Below are 25,024 nucleotides of genomic sequence, written 5' to 3'. Positions count from 1 at the left end.
GATGATATATAGCCTATTGCTTTCCTTGATAAATTGACTACCTATGGACTATTTTACAGTTAACCCATTGAGCCCCGAACGGCCCGATAGGTCCACGACACAATAGATTTTCTATTGTTTCTGTGATTCCGGGGCCTGAGTTATTAAATAATTTTCAAATCAAACCCATGCACATGGTTTGATTAGCGCATTAAAGCAAACAAATGCGTCAGCTTTAATAAATTAGTACAGCTACATCTATCATAATATTATAGAACATAACAAACAATATAGAACACTCAAAAATTGGTTACTAACTCCTCTGATTATTCAAATTTTCATGAATTATATCTGTTAGACTAATTGTAGGTATGTGTGGAGCTTCACATAATTAAATTACTTAGTACAAATAGCCAATCTGTTTGAGTAATTTGGATTCTTGTAAAATAAACAAATGATGAAATTTATTTGATAATTAATCTTTATTAATTATTTAATTGAATGGTTGTACATATTTAATATTGGAGAACAGCTATTAGCTATAAAATTGAAAAAAAAAATTAAGTGATGCAGAAACTATACTTACAGAAAAAAATATTACTTCTTCATACTTAACTACTAAAGAAAAAATGTTAAATACCTATTTTTTTTCTCAAAGAAATATAAAGAATAGAAATGTTAAATCTAAAGCTTTATTGATCCTACATTATATTCTATTGCAACTAATAACACCTGCAATCTGAGGAATTATATTTCTTTTTAGTCTGCATCATTTTAAAAAGTTATCTAACTACCGAATTTAAAACAATCTCCACAGGTTTTTCCTTTCTTTTCTCAACTTATCCTTGTCATTGACCTTCTATCTTAATTCTTACTCTATCTAGTTTCTAATGGTGTAAATGATTAAATGGAAGTCTGTAGGCACGGTATTACGAAAGCATTTGCTACTGAACCTGTTGATAAGCTTACTTAGAGGTCATTGTGACCCCGTTTATTTTAGAAAAACATCAAAGTAAATACAAATCGTCAGTATAACGCCGGTTGTGGTAGTGTGCGGTTGTGTGCGTCGCGGATAAATTTTGAGGTAATTCTTTTTTATCGCCCAAAAAATATCATGGAATTGTGATAAACTGTGCACTATGACCTTCACCATAATAAGGTCAAACTGATCATCTCAACCCTTATCTTGGATGATATAGAGCAGTGTTAATTAACGGAGTACCTTGATTAATCGTTGTTAAAATAATAAACTAAGACTCAATTAATTCAAGAGTACCATAATAAAGGTAGCAATTATTCCCTTTCTTATTATGTCAGTTTTTGTTACAATCCCATCGTCTTCCATGGTCGCGTTAAAACAGAATTCTGCCCAATTTACATAGTTCTTCGAACTTCGTAAAACCTGTATAAGTATTAGAGCGAATTTCGGAAACGCGGTGTGTATAACTTTATTTGAAGTTTACTTGCAATGAAGGGCGACTTCGTCTTGGGAACGAAATGAATAAGTATATCATAATCTACATCTTATCACATTGACGTGACCTTTAGACTAATTAGGTACTTATGCTCTACCTACGATTCTTCTTGCATTAAAAATGGAATAATATTCATTCTTATGTAAAAAAGTATGATTGTTTTCAACGTTCGTGTTTTATGTCAATTGTTTATTTGGTGCAATCGTGTCTTAGAAGATAGAGCCTGCATTGACTAACGGTACTTACTACTTACGCATAATCAAGTACTGCGGGAGGTGGGCCTTTGCTCTTGGGCCATACTATATACTTACTTCGCCCGGTTTGACCCAGGATAATTAATAATAATAGAAATATAACTTATGAATAATCTTACAGAGTTTTCATGATCGGATCAGTACTTCCGAAGATTACCCCCTACAAACAAAGTTGAAATTGCCCGGATATGCAACCGCAACAAGATGACTGGCTCGCTTAACGAATATTTTTCTTATTTCTCAAAACTGCTTGTTCTATTTATGAGTCTTATTACTATCGTCTAACAAATAAACCAAGGAGTACGTAATACGAGTTGTTAGGGAAGGATAATTGGAATATATTCCGTTCACTATACCACAGCAATCGCGTAACCACAAATAGTGGAAGACGAATACCCTTCTTAAGTATCAAATAACAATATGTGATAAGTTAATTAGTAGTTAATTTAATAATACTAGATTAGGATTTGGCTGTCAGTCTATCTATAACTGAAACATAACTTGTTTCGTGTTTCCTCTCAATCATATGTAGAGAAATTCTTACATATCTCTCTATAACATACCTACGGGTACCACCAGAAGGAAGATACTTACCTGGTTCTTCGGAAGGCACAGGTCCAACACACTGAGGCCCTTTTGATAACTTTAATGTGTAACTTTTGGGACACCAGCCACAGTCTGCCCATGACTGCACTAAATTCTTATCATTATATTCTTCAAATTTTCATGCATCGCAATTAATTTATTGTACCTACTTGTAATTAACATAAAAACCTATTTATGGTTTAATGGTAGTATGATAAACTCGTGATATAGGTAGCTAAGTGGATAATTGCGATGTATCTAGGTGATTGTTAGGTGTTAATATTACCAATACCTATGATTGTCTTTTTGTTCCTTTTTAATTATTTAATTAAACCTAAGGAGAACCATAGACTTATAGATAATGTTCATTCCTTGTATTGTGTTCTGCCTGATTAGACAGTGCTAAATTGAAAGCGGTTCCCAATTGTTCGGCTGGTCCGTAATTATTATTAATTCCTTCTAAAATATTGGGATATTATAAATTATAATTGAGTTATAAGATACCTACTTACATATCATTATTGATTTCAATTTGTCTCTCAAACTTATTTTATTTTACTTTTATCACCTTTTAGTGGTGCTCGAGCCTTAATTCTACCCCTAAACTTACATCATTGAAAGCTTCGCTTGCTTCGCTCTGTTCGAAATTTAATCATTCTTACAGCATAATATAAATACATTTTTATATCACGTACTTCGGAATTGCAAAGTCTCGCTTATATTACCATCTCATTAATATTTACGAGCGTTATCTAATCAGTGAGTATTGTTCCTTGACAGTTTAACATCTGTTTTAAACAGGTTGTTGTTCCGAAGTTATTTTATAAAGACCAAAAGGTTCCCAAAGCAAAATTTTAATATCCTCATTTTATGTGCTAATTATCTTGTTTTCGTAGTCGTAAATAAAGGACGTTCAATATTGGACACATGCCGCTCCCAAAAACTTGCGCTGTAAGGCATCCAATTTTGCAAATACCTAAATAATTACTATACCGATAAGAAATGGGCATATCCGAAGCTGTACTTAATTGCAAATATAAACATCTTGGACATTTATTTTACGGTGTTCCTAAGAGGAAATTAAGCCGCTCATAAAGCAGCTGGGTCTTTCGCAGTGTTATTCTTACCAAAAACAGGACAAATTATACTATTTTCCGATGGTGGCGATAGGTATTGGCCATATTTCCCAACCTTTCTTTATTAAAATGTAACTTACAAAGTAAGGTTCTTAATTAACCCGAATGACCTTATTACATGCGTTAATAATTCTTACGTTACCGATTATCGCACCTTCCACAAAATTATATAATGTTTCGTACTTGAAATGTTCGGAAATACCTATATTTAATCTTGTTAGCGTAATAAACGAATATATATTTTATATGTTTGATAAAAAAGTCCTAAGGCGAGACTTGAGCCAAATAGCTACCTAATTATTTAGACTCCATCAAAATCTTATTAGCCGTATCACGAAAAGTTGCTATAAATGCACGATCTCCGGGATAAGCATTGTAGAGAATAATATAGTACGAGTCAATGGAGATTTAAATTGGTTAGGTTTAGTTCAGACAGATATTTTGCGAGGTTGTGCTCTCCCGTCCGATTAGGGCCCTTCTGGCCTCCTCCACTCAAGCGACAGCTCAAGCCGAGTATCGTGATATGATTATGTATATTTGACTTGGGTATTGTGAGTAGTTAAAAGTTTAACATTTGATTTGTTATTCTGTTTACAGCTGTGGTCTGTGCTTATACTATGTAAGATAAATGAGAGCGTGTCCGTAAATTTATAAACCCAGTTACTATCACGTTTTTACTATTTCTATGTTAAGGTTAGAATAAATTACTCATATAGTTTTACATGATACATACACATAGCATAAGTACTGTATTTATAAATTGTAACGTAATATCTACATGAAATATATATCCTACAATTGCAGTAATAAAAACAACTTCAGTAGGAGACGCTTATTATAAAGCATCCATATAAATATTAGTAGGATGTCTGTATGTTTACAATATCGTTTTATTTGTGTCAATAAATTTAAAATTTAAGTAATTTGTGCGTAGTCGGCATCGGTAATTTCGCCACAAACTTTTAAATTAGACGTAATTATTCTAATTGCAAATTCCAATACATATTAGTACATTAGTAATATCTAAATCTAGACTAGCGTTATGCCAAAAAATATGTTTATAAATAAACTAAATACTTGAGTCTGTTTGTATGTACGATTACTGCTTATCGGTCATATGTTTCTATATAGCGGTAATTTAGGTAAAGATAAAGTTATCCTATTAAATATTTTTCAACACATTCTATAATTTTTGGTCTCCAGACAAAACATGTGTTGTATATTGTTAAATATTATATTATATGGTCTATCAAAAATTACGTGACTGACGCAGAACTTGTTTACTTATAAACACAAAAAAATTATCGTCTGACTCCCTGACCTGGCTGTTGCGGAATAATTCCTGAAATATATTATATTAACGTTTGATTAATTTAATAATACATATTAAATTATTATACATTAAGAAATCCTCCATTCTAATTTTCGACAATTTTAGTACCTTTTTTTATAGTGGGGAAATCTTCCAAAGATACCCACGGTCCCCGGGGAATGAGCCGTGGGTTATGTCGGATTCTTACCGACTAAAACCACACTGTGTTCCGTCGAGCCGCTTTAATGATGGGGCCGCGGGTATTTGTTAGAATTCTTCCTTTCTAGTAGAAAGATGCCCGCAAGAACGCAATAATGCTGACGTAAACATAACAAACATTAATCAGTCAAATCACGACCTAAAATTTTAATATTATAAGAACAAATAATTTTAACTGATGATAACGATAATGATGCAGATGATTTGATTAATATGACAAGATATTATATCATGCTTTTAAAATTGATGACTAGGATTGTTTTTACTACTAGCTGTTACCGCAGCTTCGCCCGCATGGTCAAAATAAATTTTCATTGTACAACTTCATCCCATATTTTATCCTCTTGGGGGTATATATCACAAACCTTTCTTATCAGAAATCACGTATCTTATCTGTTTGCCAAACTTCAGCCCGATCGGCCCAGAAGTTTGGACTGTGCGTAGATCAGTCGGTCACCTTTGCGTTTTATATTATATTAATTAACTAGCTTCCGCCCGCGACTCCGTCCGCGCGGATGTCGGTCTTCGCGTGGATGGTTTATTTCTCCATTTTGAGTAACTCTGACAATAACATCTTATATCTATTGGACCCAAATACGGCTAGGCCTATAATAATAGCCAACGTGTGTTCGCGGTTCTACAGAACAACGTCTATGGATAAAACTGAAAAATTAAGTTTGTTTTTTTTCTACGTATTTTTCCAGGATAAAAAGTATCCTATTTTACGCCCAGGATAATAAGGTATAATTATACCAAGTTTCATCGAAATCGAACCGTTAGTTTTCACGTGATGTCTTCACATACAGACAGACAGACAGACAGACAAAAACTTTTTTAATCACATATTTGGGTATGGTATCGATCCAGTAACACCCCCTGCTATTTATTTTTTCAATATTTTCAATGTACAGAATTGACCCTTCTACAGATTTATTATATGTATAGATTAAGAAGATTAAATAGCATCTTATTGCAAATTGTTATCTGTTAGTAAACATGAATGTTCACGTGCCGCGAAAGAGTTTTTATCTTATCAATTAAGCTAGGTGCGATAGACCCATCTTTAAGCCATTATTTGATACTCATGACGCTGATTACGATAAATTACATTGCAATGATAATGATTATTCGAATATCTTTAAAGAAGCGTAGAAGCTGGATGAGCTATGAACTTTGTTATATTTTTTTTAAACAGACGCTATTTAAATTGTATGAAAAAATAAATTAAAGTTTCGGATGGATTGTGAGAGCTTAAAAAATGTCAGATGAAATATTCGTCCTATAAACAAGCTGATGGTTGCTAAAACAAACCTACTAGATATCATATCAACAATCAACGTATCGATAAATACTCAAAGTTCAATGCATTATAATCTGCATCATTCAGGAATGTGAATTTTCAATTAAAAATTCAATTAGTAGTATTAATTTACTACTAGCGCCAGCGCCGTGAAATTACAGTAAGAAAATAATAACTTTTTTACAACTTTACCTACTTTTCCTGCTATTATCTTCGTTTTACAATTCGATTATGAATAAGAACTGTTATGATAAATATACGTTTGCAAAAATTGAAGATTTTAAGACTGTAAGATAACTAAAAAAAAGACGTGTGGCACTCGGGGACTGCCGCGGTAAAGCTATTGCATTTGCATAGCATGCCTTCAAGCCACACCTCCGAGTCGAGAGCCCGTCGGAGTGGGGAGCGTGAGGTTTTTTCGTTACGGAATTTCTCGATTCGGTCCCCGCGCAATAGCTTAACAACTTCTGAAGTCGTGTAAAAACTAAAAATTACTACAGGTCTCAAGAAATCGTAGATATAATATTATATAACAATAAAATATATAAATTCGTCTAGTATGTATAAACAGCGGAGATTGAGGTCGATAATCTTTTTATTGCGTTTGCATGTCAACTAGTTTGGAGTTCGATGCTCGGCATTGGCCAAATATGCTGGTTTTATGGACATCGTGAAAAAGTCAGAATCGCGAATGTACTTAGTAAACTTCGGAATATGGGGCTTTTTACGGGGTTATAATCCATACTAATATTATTATTATTATTAATATAAAGCTGAAGAGTTTGTCTTTTGTTTGTTTGAACGCGCTAATCGCAGGAACTACTGGTCTGATTTGAAAAATTCTTAAGGTGTTGGATAGCCCATTTATCGAGGAAGGCTATAATAGGCTATAATATATCATCACGCTAAGAGTCTAAGACCAACAATGGTCAATGCGGGTGAAACCGCGCGGAACAGCTAGTATATTATCAAATTATCTTGTATTTAGGAAAAATAATGACATGACATTAATTATAGAAGATGGATGGACGAGGGTGACAATAAGTATAAATATTACACAAGTATTTTGGACTTTAATACCTGCTATCACTTTTACCTGCTTTTATTGTCTATAAATGAAATGTTTTTACTTCATTGCGTGATGCGGTCACGGGTGTACAATTAAGTAGTTAAGTAATAATATATAGGTACCTAATATTATGTATTCCTTCCCTTAATGAATGCTTAAAATTCAGCAAATTTACGTTAAATTACTACAAAACACGTATCCAACTAACTAAATGTTCATTCATAATATTTTTTTAAAGAATAAGTGAAAATACTACTACTCCACTCCTTTTTACACGCTTTATATTAGCTTCACCTGTATGTTTGTATGTTTGTAACCGACTTCTTTGGGCACGATTTTGACCCACTTTAAACGGCCAGATTTCGTTCAAACTTTGTAGATTTATTGAGGACCAATGACAATACAATAATTTGATAAAATTATTCCATTTTTTAGTTCGGTTTCTATAAAAAGCGTGTTTTTTAGTTTTTTTTAAACTATTATTATTGTAAAACTGTTTGGTAAACATGAAACGTACAGTGAAGCCAAACTAAATCGAGACAATCATTGTGAACCATTTCATTATGCTGCAAAGGTTTCTTTATCATTAATCCAAGTCTAAGAATCATTGTATCCAGTATAATATTATAGCTCTTTGTTTTAATTTTATTTATTGGTTAAGTAAAATCTTTTATTAAACTGTAAACAACTTTTCAAGATATGAATCCATACTAATATTATTAATGCGAAAGTAACTCTGTCTGTCTGTCTGTTACTCAATCACGCCTAAACTACAGAACCAATTTTCATGAAATTTGGTATGGAGATATTTTGATACCCGAGAAAGGACATAGGCTACTCTTTATCCCGGGAAAATGACGCAATCCCGGAAATTCCACGGGAACGGGAACTATGCGGGTTTTTCTTTGACTGCGTGGGCGAAGCCGCGGGCGGAAACCTAGTACCTAGCTGAATAACTTCCAGGTTTTTTGTCTATATATAATGAAATTGGAATTAAAAAAACTTTATTGTTACCTTTGACCACACAATTGTAACATAAACTGTCGCTATAAAACCACAACAGTAGCTTGTTATCTTTATTTACAACTAGCGGTCCGCCCCGGCTTCGCCCGTGGTACATGTTTACGTTTTCTCTACATAAAAACCATCCTCGTACTTGAAGGAATATAATAAAAAAATAATTATCGAAATCGGTTCAGCCGTTCTCGAGTTATGCGCTTACCAACACATTTTGCGATTCATTTTTATATATAAGATACAGTATAGAATATTTAGTTCAATTACACAGTATATCAATACATAAAAGACAATATTTAATACTTAAACTTTGATTTAAATTCAATCAAACAGTCACATTTATTCATAACTTTTAGGTGCCTTTAGGTATAGCGCCATGGAAAATGTATGGAAAATATTAATTACATATTTCTGAATTAATTTTGACTTTTAGCAGGTTAAGCTAAATTATACAGTGAAACTTGGTTAAGTGGGACCTGGATAAGTGAGAAACCTCCATAACTGGAACTCATGCTGAGGTCCCAACACTTTGGCACTGAATTACCTCTGTTAGTGGGACGAGGTAAACCTCTATATCTGGGATTTGTTCTTTCGATTTATCATCATAGTTACCTCTATAACTGAGACAGCGAGTAAATTTTATATGCATAAACCTCTGTAACTGAGATAACATTGTTTGTTTACTCATTCTTATTCTACCCACAAATTCCACACGTAATTCCAAGTACGTAAGTACAAATTTTGAGCTTCAATTACCTTCAGTTTTAGTTTCACTTTACTATCATACAGATGTTTATTTGAAAAATGTCAAATTATTATTGGAACCCTCTGTAAATGAGACAGATATTTATTTATACCTGTATATCTGAGACACTGGGTAAGTGGAATACCTCTATAAGTGAAACGAAATTGCTGGTCCCTTGATGTCTCACTTAACCAGGTTTCACTGTAATTAACTAGCTTTCCACCCGCGGCATCGCCCGCGCAGTCAAAGAAAAACCCGCATAGTTCCCGTTCCCGTGGGATTCCCGGGATAAAACCTATCCTATGTCCTTTCTTGGGTATCAAAATATCTCTATACCAAATTTCATGCAAATTGGTTCAGTAGTTAAGGCGTGATTGAGTAACAGACAGACAGACAGAGTTACTTTCGCATTTATAATATTAAGTACTAGCTTTCTGCCCGCGGCTTTGCCCGCGTTTTCAAAGAAAAACCCGTTCCCGTAGGATTTCCGGGATAAAACCTATCCTATGTCCTTTCTCGGGTATCAAAATATCTCTATACCAAATTTCATGCAAATTGGTTCAGTAGTTAAGGCGTGATTGAGTAACAGACAGACAGACAGAGTTACTTTCGCATTTATAATATTAAGTACTAGCTTTCTGCCCGCGGCTTTGCCCGCGTTTTCAAAGAAAAACCCGTTCCCGTAGGATTTCCGGGATAAAACCTATCCTATGTCCTTTCTCGGGTATCAAAATATCTCTATACCAAATTTCATGCAAATTGGTTCAGTAGTTAAGGCGTGATTGAGTAACAGACAGACAGACAGACAGAGTTACTTTCGCATTTATAATATTAGTATGGATTAGTAGTAGTAGGTAGTATAAGAAAGATAAAAATTTATTGGATAGTACCTAACTAATAAAGAAAATAATTGTGTTTATGAAATTAAACCATATATGTAATTGATAAACATACGTGGTGTGATATCTCATGGTCACTTGTTTTCTATATTGACCCCATGGAACATTACCAATAGATAAGAACAGTCGTCATTTGTACAAAAAGTATCGTAGTAGTAATGATAACAGCGGTAACGGAAAAGTGAAAAAAAAATCTTGTTTTTCTGTAATGAATGTAGGTAACTAGTTACTAGGTACGTGTTTAGTCTATACACTTCTACAGATTATATGAAGTATGTTATGGTAATTGGTTACATAAGACAAGATGTAGGTAGGTACGAATTGGACATAAAAAAATTAAATAGTAGGTACCTACGTCGTTTCAAACTTTGGAATTCTATAATATTTTAAAATGGCTCGACCGATTCTCATGAAATTTGGTGTGCATAGTAGGCCCAAGAATCTGTCAACACTACGTTGTTTTGAGAATCTTACAATATTTAAGACACATTTAATGTTGATAGATTACAAATAAACGTATTTTTAAACCTCAAAAATCGTCAATATGAAACCGCGTTATATAAACTAAAGTAACAAATTTGCACATGAATGGAAGAGGAAATACAGCCTAACAACAAAAATCTCACGGCACGTGTTAGTAATATATGGTAATTGACGGTAATATGTTCAAATCATGTTGCATTCAAACTTCAGTCCGACTAACTAGCTCAATGAGTTCGCTACGTAAATAATTTTTATTCCTGTCACACTTGTGATTTGCTACTGTATAATGTACGTTTTTAGGGTTCCGTACCCAAAGGGTAAAACGGAACCCTAAGACTAAGCTGTCGTCCTAAGACTGACTGTCTGTCTGTCTGTCTCCAGGCTGTATCACATAAACCGTGATAGCTAGAGAGCTGAAATTTTGATATACTATAACAACAAATACTAAAAATTAATATATTAAGGGGGCTCCTCGTATAATAAATGATTTTCTATTATACCTAGATAGTACGGAACCCTTCGTGCGCGATTCCGACTCGCACTTGGCCGGTTTTTTTATTCAATTATTAGACCGTAAATTAAGTTTTAGCACGTTTTAGTAGAAGGACAATTCAAATTGTATCTATAAATCACATGCCTATCGTCTAAGATCAAGTTTTTCGAATCGGATTTAAATATAAGTCCTATTGATTTAAAGACCTAACCTTTTTCACGTGACCAAGTCAAAAGTTAAAAAGTTAACATTTCCTATATAAAAATAAGTATATCAGGGTATTTCCCATTAGCTGGTGTAGTTGGATGCGGAAAATTGTAGTAAGTTGCATAGGTATCACATAACGAATAAGTATCTTAAATTCAAAAATTATAAATTTCAATTTTAACAAAAATTCAAATAGGTACCTTTTATTCATTTGCAATGTATCTAATCACAAATATGAATTAATTAAAATCTGTAAGTGAATACAAATTTTATAAATTAACTAGCGGTCCGCCCCGGCTTCGCCCGTGGATATATTTACGTTTTCTCTACATAAAAACCATCCTCGTACTTCAAGGAATATAATTAAAAAACAATTATCGAAATCGGTCCACCCGTTCACGCGTGATGCCGTGACCAAGGAAAACGGGTTATATAGATTGTTAAATAATATTATTTGTATTTTGATAATACAATTAACAAATAAGGAAAACAATAATAAATAAATAAATAATCTAAGGATATAATCGTTGTTATTCGGATTGAAAATTGCAGTCTAAAGTCTACGGTGGATTCATAAAATGTATTAAAAATGTGTTTTATAGTGTAGTCGTGATTACTTATCTTTTGCTAATTAACACTATATTCGAACCTTGACGTAATAATAACTCTGCCTTGACTTTACGTTTAATCTAAATTAATAATAGCACATAGGCTAGAATTGGTCTAGATTTAGATAAGTCACAGGAACGCGAACTTCTTAAGGGCATTAAATTCATAATTAACTGTTACTTTATCTATTAGAAGTGATGGTAAGATAGTTTATAAATTATTATTCATGAAAAAAAAATGGAAGTCTCAATTTTTCCTCAAAATTATTTCACCCTACAAGGGCAGAGTAGACGGATCGCGGGAAACGGCGCTTGATTGGACACCCCTCCCACACCGTCCACACAAACTCAAACTCAAACATTTATTTACACATTCTTCCTCTTGAAGCACTTTTGAATCGTCATAACATAGTTTTACCATTTACTACTGTTTTTTTTTCATTGATTTTCGTTCTTTAAGTGAAACCAAACCACTGGTTTCAAGGATAACGGTGTTTACACTTACAGCCTGTATTTCCTTTGTATTATTTATCTATTAAACAAATGAAACTGTATCAAATAATTTAATAAAATATTTATTTGTTTGGATAACGCGTGATAACAAAGCAAACGAGATAAAATTTTGTTTGTTTAAAGTCTATCGTTATTTAGCATCACTTTATTAAAGAATTCGAACAAAGTTCAAAATAGAATGATGGTAAACAACATAGTTCTTACATTGAAGAGAAAATTAAAAAAATAGCTTTTGTTATCTTGAATTTAATATTGTTTTGTCCCGATATTATTCAGTCTTAAAAGAAGATTGTCGTATTATTTTCTAACTCATTTTATGTAAAAATGCATAAATTTCTTCATTTTATAACATAATTAATAAAAAAATATCTATTGTTTCAGATTTAATCGACCGACGCGCAAGCAAACGAAACTAGAATCTAGTCAATTTAATAATTAATTTAAAGATGAAATAAATTATAAATAGTAACTATCCGTCTAATTTAACACTTGTACTTATAATTTCTTGTTAATTTTATTATTATTTTGTAAGCAAAATGCAGATTTTAAAAGCGAGATTCGCTCTAAGAGCCTCCGCTACACAGTTTCAAGCATGGAGTGCTTCGCGTCACAGGACGGCCACCACAGTACGTATTTTTTATCTATTTCATTAATTAATATAGAACCGTGAACAGAATGAATAAAAGATATGGAAGTTTGAACTCGGATAAATAGCAGTCGCTTTGATTGTAACCGTGCCTGATGATTTGGAAAATAAATCATATCATATGACTCTTGATTTTGAAGGAAATGCAAAATGAAAATGATGTAGGTATATTATTATTTATCAATCCTGATACTTAATATAACATACCATATAAAATCCTGATTTCATTTGCTTGAAGAAATTAATCTCTAGTCTTACAGATGATGCTCAATGACCATTATAGATTCCACTGTTGTGTCTGTTTAAATGATGTTCTTTAATCCCTCATCTTGTACATAATCCATATTAATTTAACAATTATTTACAGGATACGAAAAATGTAGAGTACAAACCGATCAGAAGCGTCCTGGTGGCGAACAGGGGGGAGATAGCCATCCGTGTGTTCAGAGCTTGTACTGAGTTGGGGATCCGATCCGTGGCTATATACAGTGAGCAGGATAAGCTGCAAATGCACAGGTAATTAAAAATTGTGTGTAAAAGTTTGTTTGATTGTGTGTTTTAAACTTTGACAAAAATATTTAAAAATACGATCACACGGCGGGATTTGAAGTCGCGTCTTTTTGCCAAGCCAATCGAACTTCTAGTTTTTCGGTTTTATGTGACACCGATTGGTCACCCCAATTTTTACTATTCTTTAAAAAAATCTCATTGAATGCTCTAAAACTGAATGTTAAAAATATTTATCTTCGGATGCCTCCAACTTTAAATGTTACCACCCATGTGAAATACAGCCACAGGAATCCATCTTATCGTGCTAATTCCACTTAATATAAATGTGGATGTTTAATATCCAATAAAACGAAAAGGGCTTTGTCATTAAATATTTCATTTTATACAAAAGTTATTAGAAAATATTGTTCTTTCATAAAATATCTTTCACATCGTAATTAAAAACAATGCGGGTAGATAACAAAATTGTCTCATTTAACCTTTACTTCTGCTCTTTAAACTATATTTTAAATGAATTTCTCTTCTCGCAGGCAAAAAGCAGACGAATCATACCTCGTTGGTAAAGGTCTGCCACCAGTGGAAGCTTACCTCAGTATCCCGGAGATTATCCGGGTCGCGAAGGAAAATGACGTCGATGCTGTTCATCCAGGATATGGGTTGCTGTCTGAAAGGTAAAATAATTTATTTATTTATAAAATAAATTTCAGCTGCAAATGTGTAAATCAGCTTTAGAGATCCATTGATCAAATATTAATTTTGATAATTTATTGAAATAAATAATATTTCAGGTCAGATTTCGCACAAGCGATCCTCAACGCTGGGCTACGATTTATCGGGCCCTCTCCGAAAGTTGTTCAACAGATGGGAGATAAAGTAGCCGCTAGACAGGCCGCTATTGAAGCTAGTATGTTTAATATTTATTTTTCAAGCTTTTTTTTACATTTAGACAATGTTTATTTATGTAATGTGCCTTAAATTAAATAGATATGTAGATTATAGGGTAATTATTATTCTGTGGTGACTCTACCATGCAAAAATGTCCTATTTTTTTACATTTTGCTATATTTTTTTTTTACATAACATTTTATTAACTTATTTTCAGAGGTCCCAATTGTCCCCGGTACTGATGGTCCCATTACAACTAAGGAGGAAGCGCTTGAATTCTGCAAACAACATGGGCTACCTGTTATATTTAAGGTATTTTTAACACACACACACACTACTACACCTTTTTATACCAAATTACCAGAACAATACACATACAACACAATTTGAAGTGAAAATGTATTTAGCCGCATTCGGCACTTTTTGATAAAATTCAATTTTGCAAGTTCTCTTTACTTATAAACTGATAGAAATTTCAAAATAATTAATCCATAATAAAGTTTCACTCCAATCGGCAGTCTCTATAACAGCTATTTAATTTATTTATATATTATTTATCTATTTATTACAGGCCGCATACGGCGGTGGTGGTCGCGGAATGCGGGTAGTTCGCGAAATGAGTGAAGTTGCGTCGTCATTTGAACGCGCGTCGTCTGAGGCGCTGGGCGCTTTCGGGAACGGATCTATGTTCATAGAGCGGTTTATTGAACGGCCTAGACATATTGAAGTGCAATTGTTGGGTAAGTTTGTTTGTTAACAGAATGCGGGTAGTTCGCAAAATGAGTCAAAAAGCTTGTTCAAAGACAATTACGTACGATTTTTTTTCGAAACAAAACTCTGCCTACGTATGTATGTATAGGGCAGAGTTTTGTAATGAGCAATGCTATTGACATAGAACGGTACTTTCACATAATAATGAGTTAATTTCCGTGTTTATTTCTTTTGTACTATATGTGGGAATAATTAGTCATTTTTAATGATAGGTGACAAGGCTGGTAATGTGGTACATCTGTACGAAAGAGATTGTTCGGTGCAAAGACGGCACCAAAAGGTTGTGGAAATTGCGCCTGCGCCTGGATTGGACCCAGAGGTATTAAAAACTATAGTTTTTAATATATTTTTCAACTAAACTTGTTAAAAAAATATTTGAAAAAAGGCATAAGACATGTTCATAAATTCATAATCAATACCATTTTTTTTGTGTAGATAAATATTACCTATATCAAAAGTAGAAAATCGATATAGAAACACCCTGAAATTTGTTTTTATTATCAGTAATTATTCAAATGGTTATTAAGTTTTTTTTTTTTAATAATCGCATCATTTTCTGCTTGCACTATTAAGGAAAAAAAAATGAAAAAATATATTGTGAATAGAATAAAATTATCAGTATTGTGACCATTGTGATATGAAGGGCCGATTTTTCAATGCTTGGATAAAACTTATCCGTCCAATAAAGTATTACACGATAATAATAAAATGTCACGTAAACTGTCAAATACGGGCACGGGCATTATTCGACGAATAAGTTTTATCCAAGCATTGAAAAATCGGCCCTCACAAGAGGAATATACATATTTAAAAAAATATTATTTGTAGATACGTCAACGCATGGTAGACTGTGCTACCCACTTGGCTCGCCACGTGGGCTACGAAAACGCGGGAACCGTCGAGTTCTTGTTGGACGATAAGGGCAATTTCTACTTTATTGAAGTGAACGCAAGGTTCGTATTTGCTTGGCACATTTTATACTGTAATTAAAACATAAAAATTTATGTTTTGTTGTTGTTCCTGCTAATAAAAACCTTTCACTCTTTAGTTTAATATAAAAACCATCTAGGGATTATATAAATAACAAGTATTTTGTTATTTTATGTAAGCATATTTATAAAAATTATTACTTCAGATTGACATGAAAATATGTTAAAAGCTTAAAGTAAAAATCAGTGCACAATTTCTTGTTTTTATGTCAATTGTTTAGTAAATATTATTTCATACCACATAGCACTGATAACTTGCAACATTTTATTTACTAAAACTGTGTTAAATATAAATCCATTTTTTTAATTTACATCATCCAACCTCTATTTTAAATTTAAAACAAAACTTGTTTTTTTTTCTCTTCTAACTCTACTTTCTCTTCCCAGATTACAAGTAGAGCACACAATAACAGAAGAAGTGACTGGTATCGATTTAGTCCAATCGCAGATCCGTATAGCGGAAGGCATGACCCTACCAGAGCTAGGGCTGACACAAGACCAAATTAGGGCTGATGGATACGCGATACAGTGCAGGGTTACCACTGAAGATCCGGCTAATAACTTCCAGCCTAGCACTGGCAGGATTGAAGTTTTCAGGTAAGAATATAATTAAATATTTTTTAGTACAAAAACGTAGATATTTGAGCGTAAAAATACGCATTTTCGAAAACAAAAAGGTGATAATGATGGCCCTGTTGACAACCCTTAAATGAAAAATCTATACTAATATTATAAAGCTGAAGAGTTTGTTTGTTTGAACGCGCTCATCTCGGGAACTAACTAGAACTAGGTCCAATTTGAAAAATTCTTTCGGTGTTAGATAACCTATTTATCGAGGAAGGTTATAGGCTATATCATGGACGTATAAAAAAAGACGGACGGTATATCGCCTAAATATTGAGTGAAACCTAGTAATGGCGGCGAAACATCCATGCGTGTGTGCCATGTTGCCATGGCAACAGCTGTGTTGATGACAATGGCGGCTGTATTTTTTTCTATAAATTTTGCCGTAATAATTTTGTCATTAAAACATAAAAGAAATAACTTGCTTCCCTGTGGAATGTAATCCCTTGTGTTTTGTTATTTAAAATTGTACTGTTGCGACACCATTTAACCACGCAAGACGGCATTTTAAATATTTTTTGTGAAACAGTGACGCAGTTAATCAGTCGGTAGTTCACGACGTAATGGCGGCCGACTAGCTTACTATGGTGAGAGTGTGTGCGTGTTTATTGTCTTTACGCGATCGCTAGCTTACTATGGTGGCTTCACGTTGTTTGTTCGTAATACGGCGTCCGTCTTTTTTTATACGTCCATGGGCTATATATAATCTCGGTAAGACCAACAGGAGCGGAGCACTGCGGGTAAAACCGCGGAGCACAGCTAGTATTTCATATGGGACAAAAACAATAAAAAAAAATATACATAGAACGATTTTTGACATTAAGACGGTAACGACCCGACTAATAAGCTGTTAAGATTTAATAATATTCATAAAATCTTCTAAATTACTACTTATAGATTTCTAAATATTTATACGTGTGAAGTTTTTTTAGTAATTTTTAATAATTTTCAGATCTGGTGAAGGTATGGGTATTCGTCTAGACTCCGCTTCGACATACGCCGGGGCCATCATTTCTCCATACTATGATTCGCTACTCGTTAAGGTAAAAATAAAATTGTTTTTATATTTCAAAATCGATATATATAAAATTTTACTTAAACTTAGCATTTTAATAAATTTTCAATAACTGCATGAATAAAGTTAAACAATTTTTCTTAAAAAAAAAACTCAAAGAATATCGACGCATTGCCATACTGCAATAATTCCTAATAATACTGCTATAATGTTAATCCATACTAATATTATAAATGCGAAAGTAACTCTGTCTGTCTGTTACTCAATCACGACTTAACTACTGAACCAATTTGCATGAAATTTGGTATAGAGATATTTTGATACCCGAGAAAGGACATAGGCTACTTTTTACCCCAGGAAATAGGATAGGTTTTATCCCGGAAATCCCACGGGAACAGGAACTATGCGGGTTTTTCTTTGAAAACGCGGGCGAAGTCGTGGCCTGAAAGCTAGTACATAATAAAATATCCACTGTGAATATATGTAAATAAATTGTATATTAACATATTTAAATGTATTTTTAGGTAATTTCACACGCACAAGATTTAGCATCATCAGCGGCCAAAATGAACAGAGCGTTGCGCGAATTCCGTATTCGTGGTGTTAAAACCAATATTCCGTTCTTACTCAATGTATTGGAGAATCAGAAATTCCTAAATGGTAAGTCAAGTATTCTATATTATTTTATTTTCATAGTCTTTACGTATTGATATATTTTGCAATCATATTGCAATAGTATTTTAAGTAAATAAACTCTTAAATGAAACCTCTTTAGGTGCGTTGAGAGTAAAATTTCAAGGTCACGTCAAGGAGTAATGCAACGATTTTGGTATCTTTGAATCTTGACAAAAAAGTTTTATTTTGGTACACGTGTTCTGTATGAATTAAAACACTTCATTCTCTTTTTAAGTAATTGTGGTATCATCTCTATCCCTGCTATAAACAATCGTGCTTACAAAAAAATTAGTTTCCGTTAAAAATCTTTAACTAGCTTAGTTAGCTTATATGTACATTTAATTTCACATAGCTATATATATAATTGAAATAGTATTTTGAGTATACTCTCAAGCTTTTTGTCATAAGAATGAACAGAAAAAATGTTTCCTACACTTTAAATATATGTACTTCAATGACTATAATATACTAATCAATTTTTCTTTATATTTCCAGGTGCGGTAGACACATACTTCATCGACGAAAACCCACAGTTATTCATGTTCAAAGCCTCCCAAAACCGAGCACAAAAGATTCTCAACTACCTCGGCTATGTGCTAGTTAACGGACCAGCCACGCCCTTAGCAACAGATATACCGCCATCTAGCGTCAAGCCGTATATACCGCCGGTACCTTTGGGTGAGTTGAATTGTACTCTATTACAGGGTGATAAGGTCGCTTTTCGTTTGTAACTTGTGTGTTTTGTGTGGGTAGTATGACAAGATAATGAAAACGAACATAATGCTTGTATTATCAATCTTAATTGTATCGTGGTTAGGTCGTTTTTCGATTGTAACTTGTGTGGAATGAGTGGTAGCTTATTATAACTCAAAAAATAGGAATTTAATTGTATTTCAAACCGTATATACCCCCGATAACTTTGGGTGAGTTGAATTGTACTCTATTACAGGGTGATAAGGTCGCTTTTCGTTTGTACCTTGTGTTTTATGTGTGGGCAGAATAACAATTTAATGAAGACGAATGTCAATCTTAATTGTATGGTGATAGTAACAAAAGTGAAAAAATAGGAATGTAATAGCCAAAGTCTAGCGTCAAACTGTATATACCCCCGGTACCTTTGAGTGCGTTAAAATTGTACTTTATGACAGGATTATAAGGTCGCTTTTCGTTTGTAATATTTAAATTGTGTTACTTTATAACCATAATGTACATTCGACATATTTACTCAGCCAGACCAATAATAAGGGCAAATCACGAGCATAATACTACGACCATAATAATTTATTAATGTGAAAATTTAATTATAAACTGTAGTGTGCGGTATTAATTCAGTTGGAATAGAACATTAAATTTCTGTTAATTTAAATTTGTCTTTCTATAATTTTAGTTTGGAATTGTATTTATCCACTTACAAATTCCGTTAAAATATTGTGATGTTCGCCACACCATTCCATAGTTTTTTAAGACCAAATAAATAACTATTACTAAAGTTATTTACAAATTACAGCCCGCTCTGGGTACGGTAGGTTCAAACAGTATATAGATGTCGCTTGAACTCTCTCGATGTTTCCTGACCACGCCCTATCGCACAAGTAATCATTATTTGCGTCTGTACCGCCTTTTTATTGGCTTGAGCTGTTAGTTAGTTATTTTATTTTTAAGCATTTGTTACAGAGTATAAAATGTTTAAGAAGAAATTAGATTTTTTGTTTATTTAATGAATGGTATAATCCGTTTCATAACTTATCGAAACTTATGGACATTTTTAATTCATATTATAGAACGACTCAGTTACCTTTTTTTTTAAAGTGGGGAAATCTTGCATAGATACCCACGGCCCGGGGAAGGAGCCGTAGGCAATGTCGGATTCTTACCGACTAAAACCCCACTGTGTTCCGTCGAGCCGCTTTAATGACCACGACTTAGTAACCTTCGATTTTCTTAGAATTTCAAGTTTATTTTTATTTCTATTTCTGCCAATACCACGCCAATACTTTTTACTACCGGATATTTTATACTCTGTACAAAACTATATAACATATATTCCCCCCTTTTGGGTTGCGTTTATTTTCGACTAATATTCGTTTATTTAACCAACATTTCATTGGGTTTACGCTTAAGTGCACACCACGAACATTGTCGCACAACATTGTGTCATTATTGTTTTTTCCTCCTTCAGACCTTTCACCAGAGGCCATTAAAGCGCAGGAAATGACTGGTGAGAATACAGGTAAGAACATTTTAGATTTTATTTTCATATACTTGGTTTGTAGATAAAATTTATAAGTATAAATAAGTAGATATTTTTCGGAAAGCAGTATCTACAGAGAAGAACCGGCAGAAACTCCATAGAATTATGAATACATTATCTGCTTTAATTTGTTCGTTTTAAGCCTTTTCGTGTGTTAATATTAAATTATTTATTCCATATTCGTTATGATAAATAATATACGAAAACAAATTCTATTTTATATCAAAAAATCATAATAACTCTTCTTATAGGTGAAAATGATAAACCTAGTGATCCGATTTAAAATTCAATTTTTTTTTTGTATATTATTTGTACTTTGTGGAATTTTAAATACAACATGCTATTATGGCAGTAAATCTTATGCTTTATTTAAAAAAAAAAAAAACATTTTGGAATAACTCTACACTAACACTATGGAATAACTCTATTATTATTCTATTCTTTTTTACCTAAACAGTGTAGTTCAGTAGTAGTAGTAACATTCTGTTTTATTACCTAACAGTGGTGAAACCGCCAAAGGGTTTCAAGCAAATTCTCCAAGAGGGTGGTCCAGAGGCATTCGCTAAAGCAGTCCGAAACAACAAAGGACTATTATTAATGGACACTACATTCCGTGACGCTCATCAATCGTTACTTGCTACTCGTGTGCGTACACACGATTTATTGGCTGTGTCTCCATATGTTGCGCATAACTTTAGCAACTTATATGCTTTGGAAAACTGGGGAGGAGCTACGTTTGATGTTGCTTTGAGGTTTGTGTAGTTTTCTATTACATTTATTATTATGTAAAGGTATCGGGTATTGGTAACCTGACGTTTTAAATATAAAAGGGTCTATTGCTTTCTCTTATTCTATTGGGATACGAAGTAGTTTCGCATAAGTCTCGAATACAGGAAAAACGTATTGCTAAATATAATTTAGTATCTTGCAATTTTGTGCTGGCAAGAAAAACTGTAAAAAAACACATTTTTGAGTTTTTCATTGAATAAAAAAATAATTTCCCATGTTGCAAAATAGACTTATAAGGGTCAGGATAATTATATAAAACTTGGAAAAGAAAATAGCAATTATAAAATATAAAATGGCATTTTTCAAATTTTCTCACAACTCAACCTAGTTAACGTACAATAAACAAATATTAAATAAACATTCTAGGTTCCTCCACGAATGTCCGTGGGAGCGTCTCGAAGACATGCGTCGTTTGATCCCCAACATTCCCTTCCAAATGTTGTTGCGAGGAGCTAATGCTGTCGGATACACTAATTACCCTGATAACGTGGTCTTCAAGTTCTGTGATATGGCTGTGAGTTTTAATTTTTTGTTCTGGAAGAAAGATCTGTATTCCTTGTGATAAGACTGTATTTGTTATAATAATTTAAATTATAAAAATAAAAACTGCACACAAAAGCAGGATAGCAAGATAGATATAATCCTGTAGTTTTTGATAGGTTTACATGGGCTAAAAACATCTTCTCCACTAAAAAGGCCTTATTTTTATCGGATAAAACTAAATTAAACATTTACACTTTCTTTTAAAATCTGCAAAAATTTATAAATTAAATCTGATGCATGTGCAATATTGTAGCTTATCCCAATGACGATAAAGTTTTTATTCCTTAATAGAACTTGCCAAAAATAACCCTATTTCTTTTTAAACACAGGTGAAATCCGGTATGGACATATTCCGAGTGTTCGATTCCCTGAACTACCTACCTAACTTGATACTCGGTATGGAAGCCGCAGGCAAAGCCGGGGGAGTGGTAGAAGCGGCCATTTCCTATACTGGAGATGTGTCCAACCCTGAAAAGACTAAATATGACTTGAAGTATTATGTGAATCTCGCTGACGAACTGGTTAAAGCTGGTACTCATGTCCTGGGTATTAAGGATATGGCTGGGCTGTTGAAACCACAGGCTGCCAAGTAAGTTTTAGAATTGTTGTGCTTTTTGATGTTTTCATGTTTGTTTTTGTAAATTATATTATGACGACATTGCAGTAGAAATATCAGGCTTTTTAGGTGTTGGATTGAAAGATTACAAGTCTGTCAGCAATTTTTTTAAGCATTGGTGAAAAAAGATACTGGATTATATCTTCTAGAATCTAGATATAATGTTTTTCAATTAATAAAACGAATTAAAATTTCAAAACATTACCCATGTATATGATATGTTGATTAGGTTTTTTTTTGGAACGAAGTTCTTTATCGCGTAATATTTGTTTTTAATTGTTTGTATCTATTTGTTTTCGATGATCGAAGATGTATTATTATAAATTTCTTCTTTATACATTGTTTTAAGTTATTGCATAGCTTCTATCGCGGGCCTTGAGCGCGGGGACCGAATCTAGAAATTCCGTAACGAAAAAACCTCACGCTCCCCACTCCGACGGGCGCGGAGGGGTGGCTTGAAGGCATAGCTATACCTTTTTTTTTTTAATTTTTTCCAATATTTCTATCCAGGCTTCTAATCGGTGCCATCCGTGACCGTCGCTCCGATACGATCCACGTATTAATTATTTCATTTTCATTTTCATTTTTTCTGAGTTCTCGTCTCAGAGGCTCCCACTTCGTGTTTTCATCGCCATAGGAGTAAATAAGTTTGAATTTTTTCCAATATTTCTATCCAGGCTTTTAATTGGGGCAATCCGTGACCGCCATCCCGACATCCCAATCCACGTGCACACCCACGACACAGCAGGCGCTGGCGTGGCGGCCATGTTGGCGTGTGCTGAAGCCGGCGCTGATGCCGTGGACGTGGCCGTGGACTCCATGTCGGGGCTCACCAGCCAGCCCAGCATGGGGGCGCTGGTGGCGGCCCTGCAGACCACCAGCCTGGATACTGGTGAGTGGTGATGAGAAGGTGGTGCTGGACAGTTTAAATGGCCAATTTGAACTCGTGGAGGAGAATCTACGTATGATATGTTTATCCCGCGACAAATAGAATGAATGAATGAAAGCTTCATTGTACACACCAAAATAAAGAAATAACATTAAATAAAATATACATAAATTGCACAATAGGCGACCTTATGGCTACAGAGCCATCTCTTCCAGATAACCCAACTAACAAATAGATCTACTCATATATTTTTGAAAATTACAAAATTACAATTAGAATATCATGGGCTCTAACAGTGAACACTACACAGCAAATCTGCAACTTCAACAAATAATACATCACTAACTGCTAACTAGCTAACCCAGCAGACGTTGTCCTATCTTCGCGCAAATTGTCAAACCCATCAAATTAAAACCTTTCATCTTTCTTTTGAAGATAACAACCACACCAAAAAACGTATCATCAAAATCGGTCCAGTTGTTCACTCGTGATGCCATGACCAAGGGAAATAAATATTAAATATTCTACATAGCGATAACAAACAAATCTGTTACTTTAATAGCACCTCAGAACATCAATTATAACTACATAATTGCCAATTAAATATACAAATAATTTTACCCAGGAATCCCCCTTCAAACGGTATCCGAGTACTCCGCGTACTGGGAACAAGCTCGTACCCTCTATGGCCCATTTGAATGCACAGCCACTATGAAGTCCGGCAACGCAGATGTGTATATAAACGAGATCCCCGGAGGACAGTACACTAATCTGCAGTTCCAGGCCTTTTCTTTGGGTCTGGGAAGCCAGTTTGAGGAGGTTAAGAAGGCTTATAGGTAATACTAGGTTCTGATAGTTTTAAGAACTGCTTTTATAGGTGATCATAATGTTATTTCTCTGCGGATAGATCTCTTTCTAACATTACCAATAGATGCTTTGAGAATCTCATGATTCAATTGTATTGGTCCCTTGGATATTTTAGCAAATAGCTTTAAAATGCACTCAGGTCTATCGATTAAATAATACATTTTGCACATGCTTTTTGAGTTTTAAAGCACAAAATATTGCAATGTCCCTTTTTTACAAAATAAATAAATAATAAATTAAAAAGACATTAAACTCTAGTTGAACATTTAATAAATGCACTTAATATATTCTACCTTATTACTATTTTAGACTTACTATTATAGACTCCTTATTTAGAGTTTTTTTTTTAGACTTAAACGTGTTTTTTTTCCAGGGAAGCCAATCTCCTCCTGGGCGACATAATCAAAGTGACCCCATCATCCAAGGTAGTTGGAGATTTGGCACAATTCATGGTGCAAAATAAACTGACTGCTGAGGAAATTCACGCTAGAGCAGAAGAATTATCCTTCCCGAAGTCTGTGGTGGAATTCTTCCAGGGGGCTATTGGTATACCGTATGGTGGTTTCCCTGAACCTTTGAGGTATGTTAATATGTGTAATATTGGAAATAATGCTTTTATATGTATTTTATAGACACGTACAATACACTACATACAATAGT

General features: G+C 33.6%; 1 protein-coding gene across 6 annotated transcripts in view; it reads left to right on the top strand.

Annotated features, from left to right (window-relative positions):
* The window catches only part of PCB (Pyruvate carboxylase), a 132,691-nt gene that overhangs the window by 806 nt on the left and 106,861 nt on the right, over positions 1-25,024 (top strand). For 3 of the 6 annotated variants that reach the window (XR_016315888.1, XM_089697524.1, XM_089697523.1), the window contains exons 2-20: positions 12,676-12,920; positions 13,308-13,456; positions 13,981-14,121; positions 14,239-14,354; positions 14,553-14,647; positions 14,907-15,075; positions 15,319-15,425; positions 15,935-16,059; positions 16,483-16,692; positions 17,672-17,762; positions 18,259-18,394; positions 18,905-19,087; positions 20,589-20,639; positions 21,163-21,412; positions 21,816-21,963; positions 22,322-22,581; positions 23,286-23,500; positions 24,123-24,333; positions 24,738-24,944. Coding sequence is in view for 5 of the 6 variants with exons in the window: in XM_089697524.1 (XP_089553650.1) it covers positions 12,831-12,920; positions 13,308-13,456; positions 13,981-14,121; positions 14,239-14,354; positions 14,553-14,647; positions 14,907-15,075; positions 15,319-15,425; positions 15,935-16,059; positions 16,483-16,692; positions 17,672-17,762; positions 18,259-18,394; positions 18,905-19,087; positions 20,589-20,639; positions 21,163-21,412; positions 21,816-21,963; positions 22,322-22,581; positions 23,286-23,500; positions 24,123-24,333; positions 24,738-24,944 (2,954 nt within the window). In the remaining variant the exon portion in view is untranslated. Of the gene's footprint in view, positions 1-997; positions 1,064-12,675; positions 12,921-13,307; positions 13,457-13,980; positions 14,122-14,238; positions 14,355-14,552; positions 14,648-14,906; positions 15,076-15,318; positions 15,426-15,934; positions 16,060-16,482; positions 16,693-17,671; positions 17,763-18,258; positions 18,395-18,904; positions 19,088-20,588; positions 20,640-21,162; positions 21,413-21,815; positions 21,964-22,321; positions 22,582-23,118; positions 23,146-23,285; positions 23,501-24,122; positions 24,334-24,737; positions 24,945-25,024 lie in introns of those variants that run through there. The other 3 variants (XM_089697525.1, XM_089697527.1, XM_089697528.1) reach the window with 3 other exon arrangements.

Source organism: Colias philodice, chromosome 7, assembly GCF_061535455.1.
Source record: "Colias philodice isolate Cphi_HAF_F1 chromosome 7, ilColPhil1 Martin Lab GWU primary, whole genome shotgun sequence".
Lineage (NCBI taxonomy): Eukaryota > Metazoa > Arthropoda > Insecta > Lepidoptera > Pieridae > Colias > Colias philodice.
Note: the sequence above shows the minus strand (reverse complement) of the source record. Positions and strands in the feature narration are given on the sequence as shown.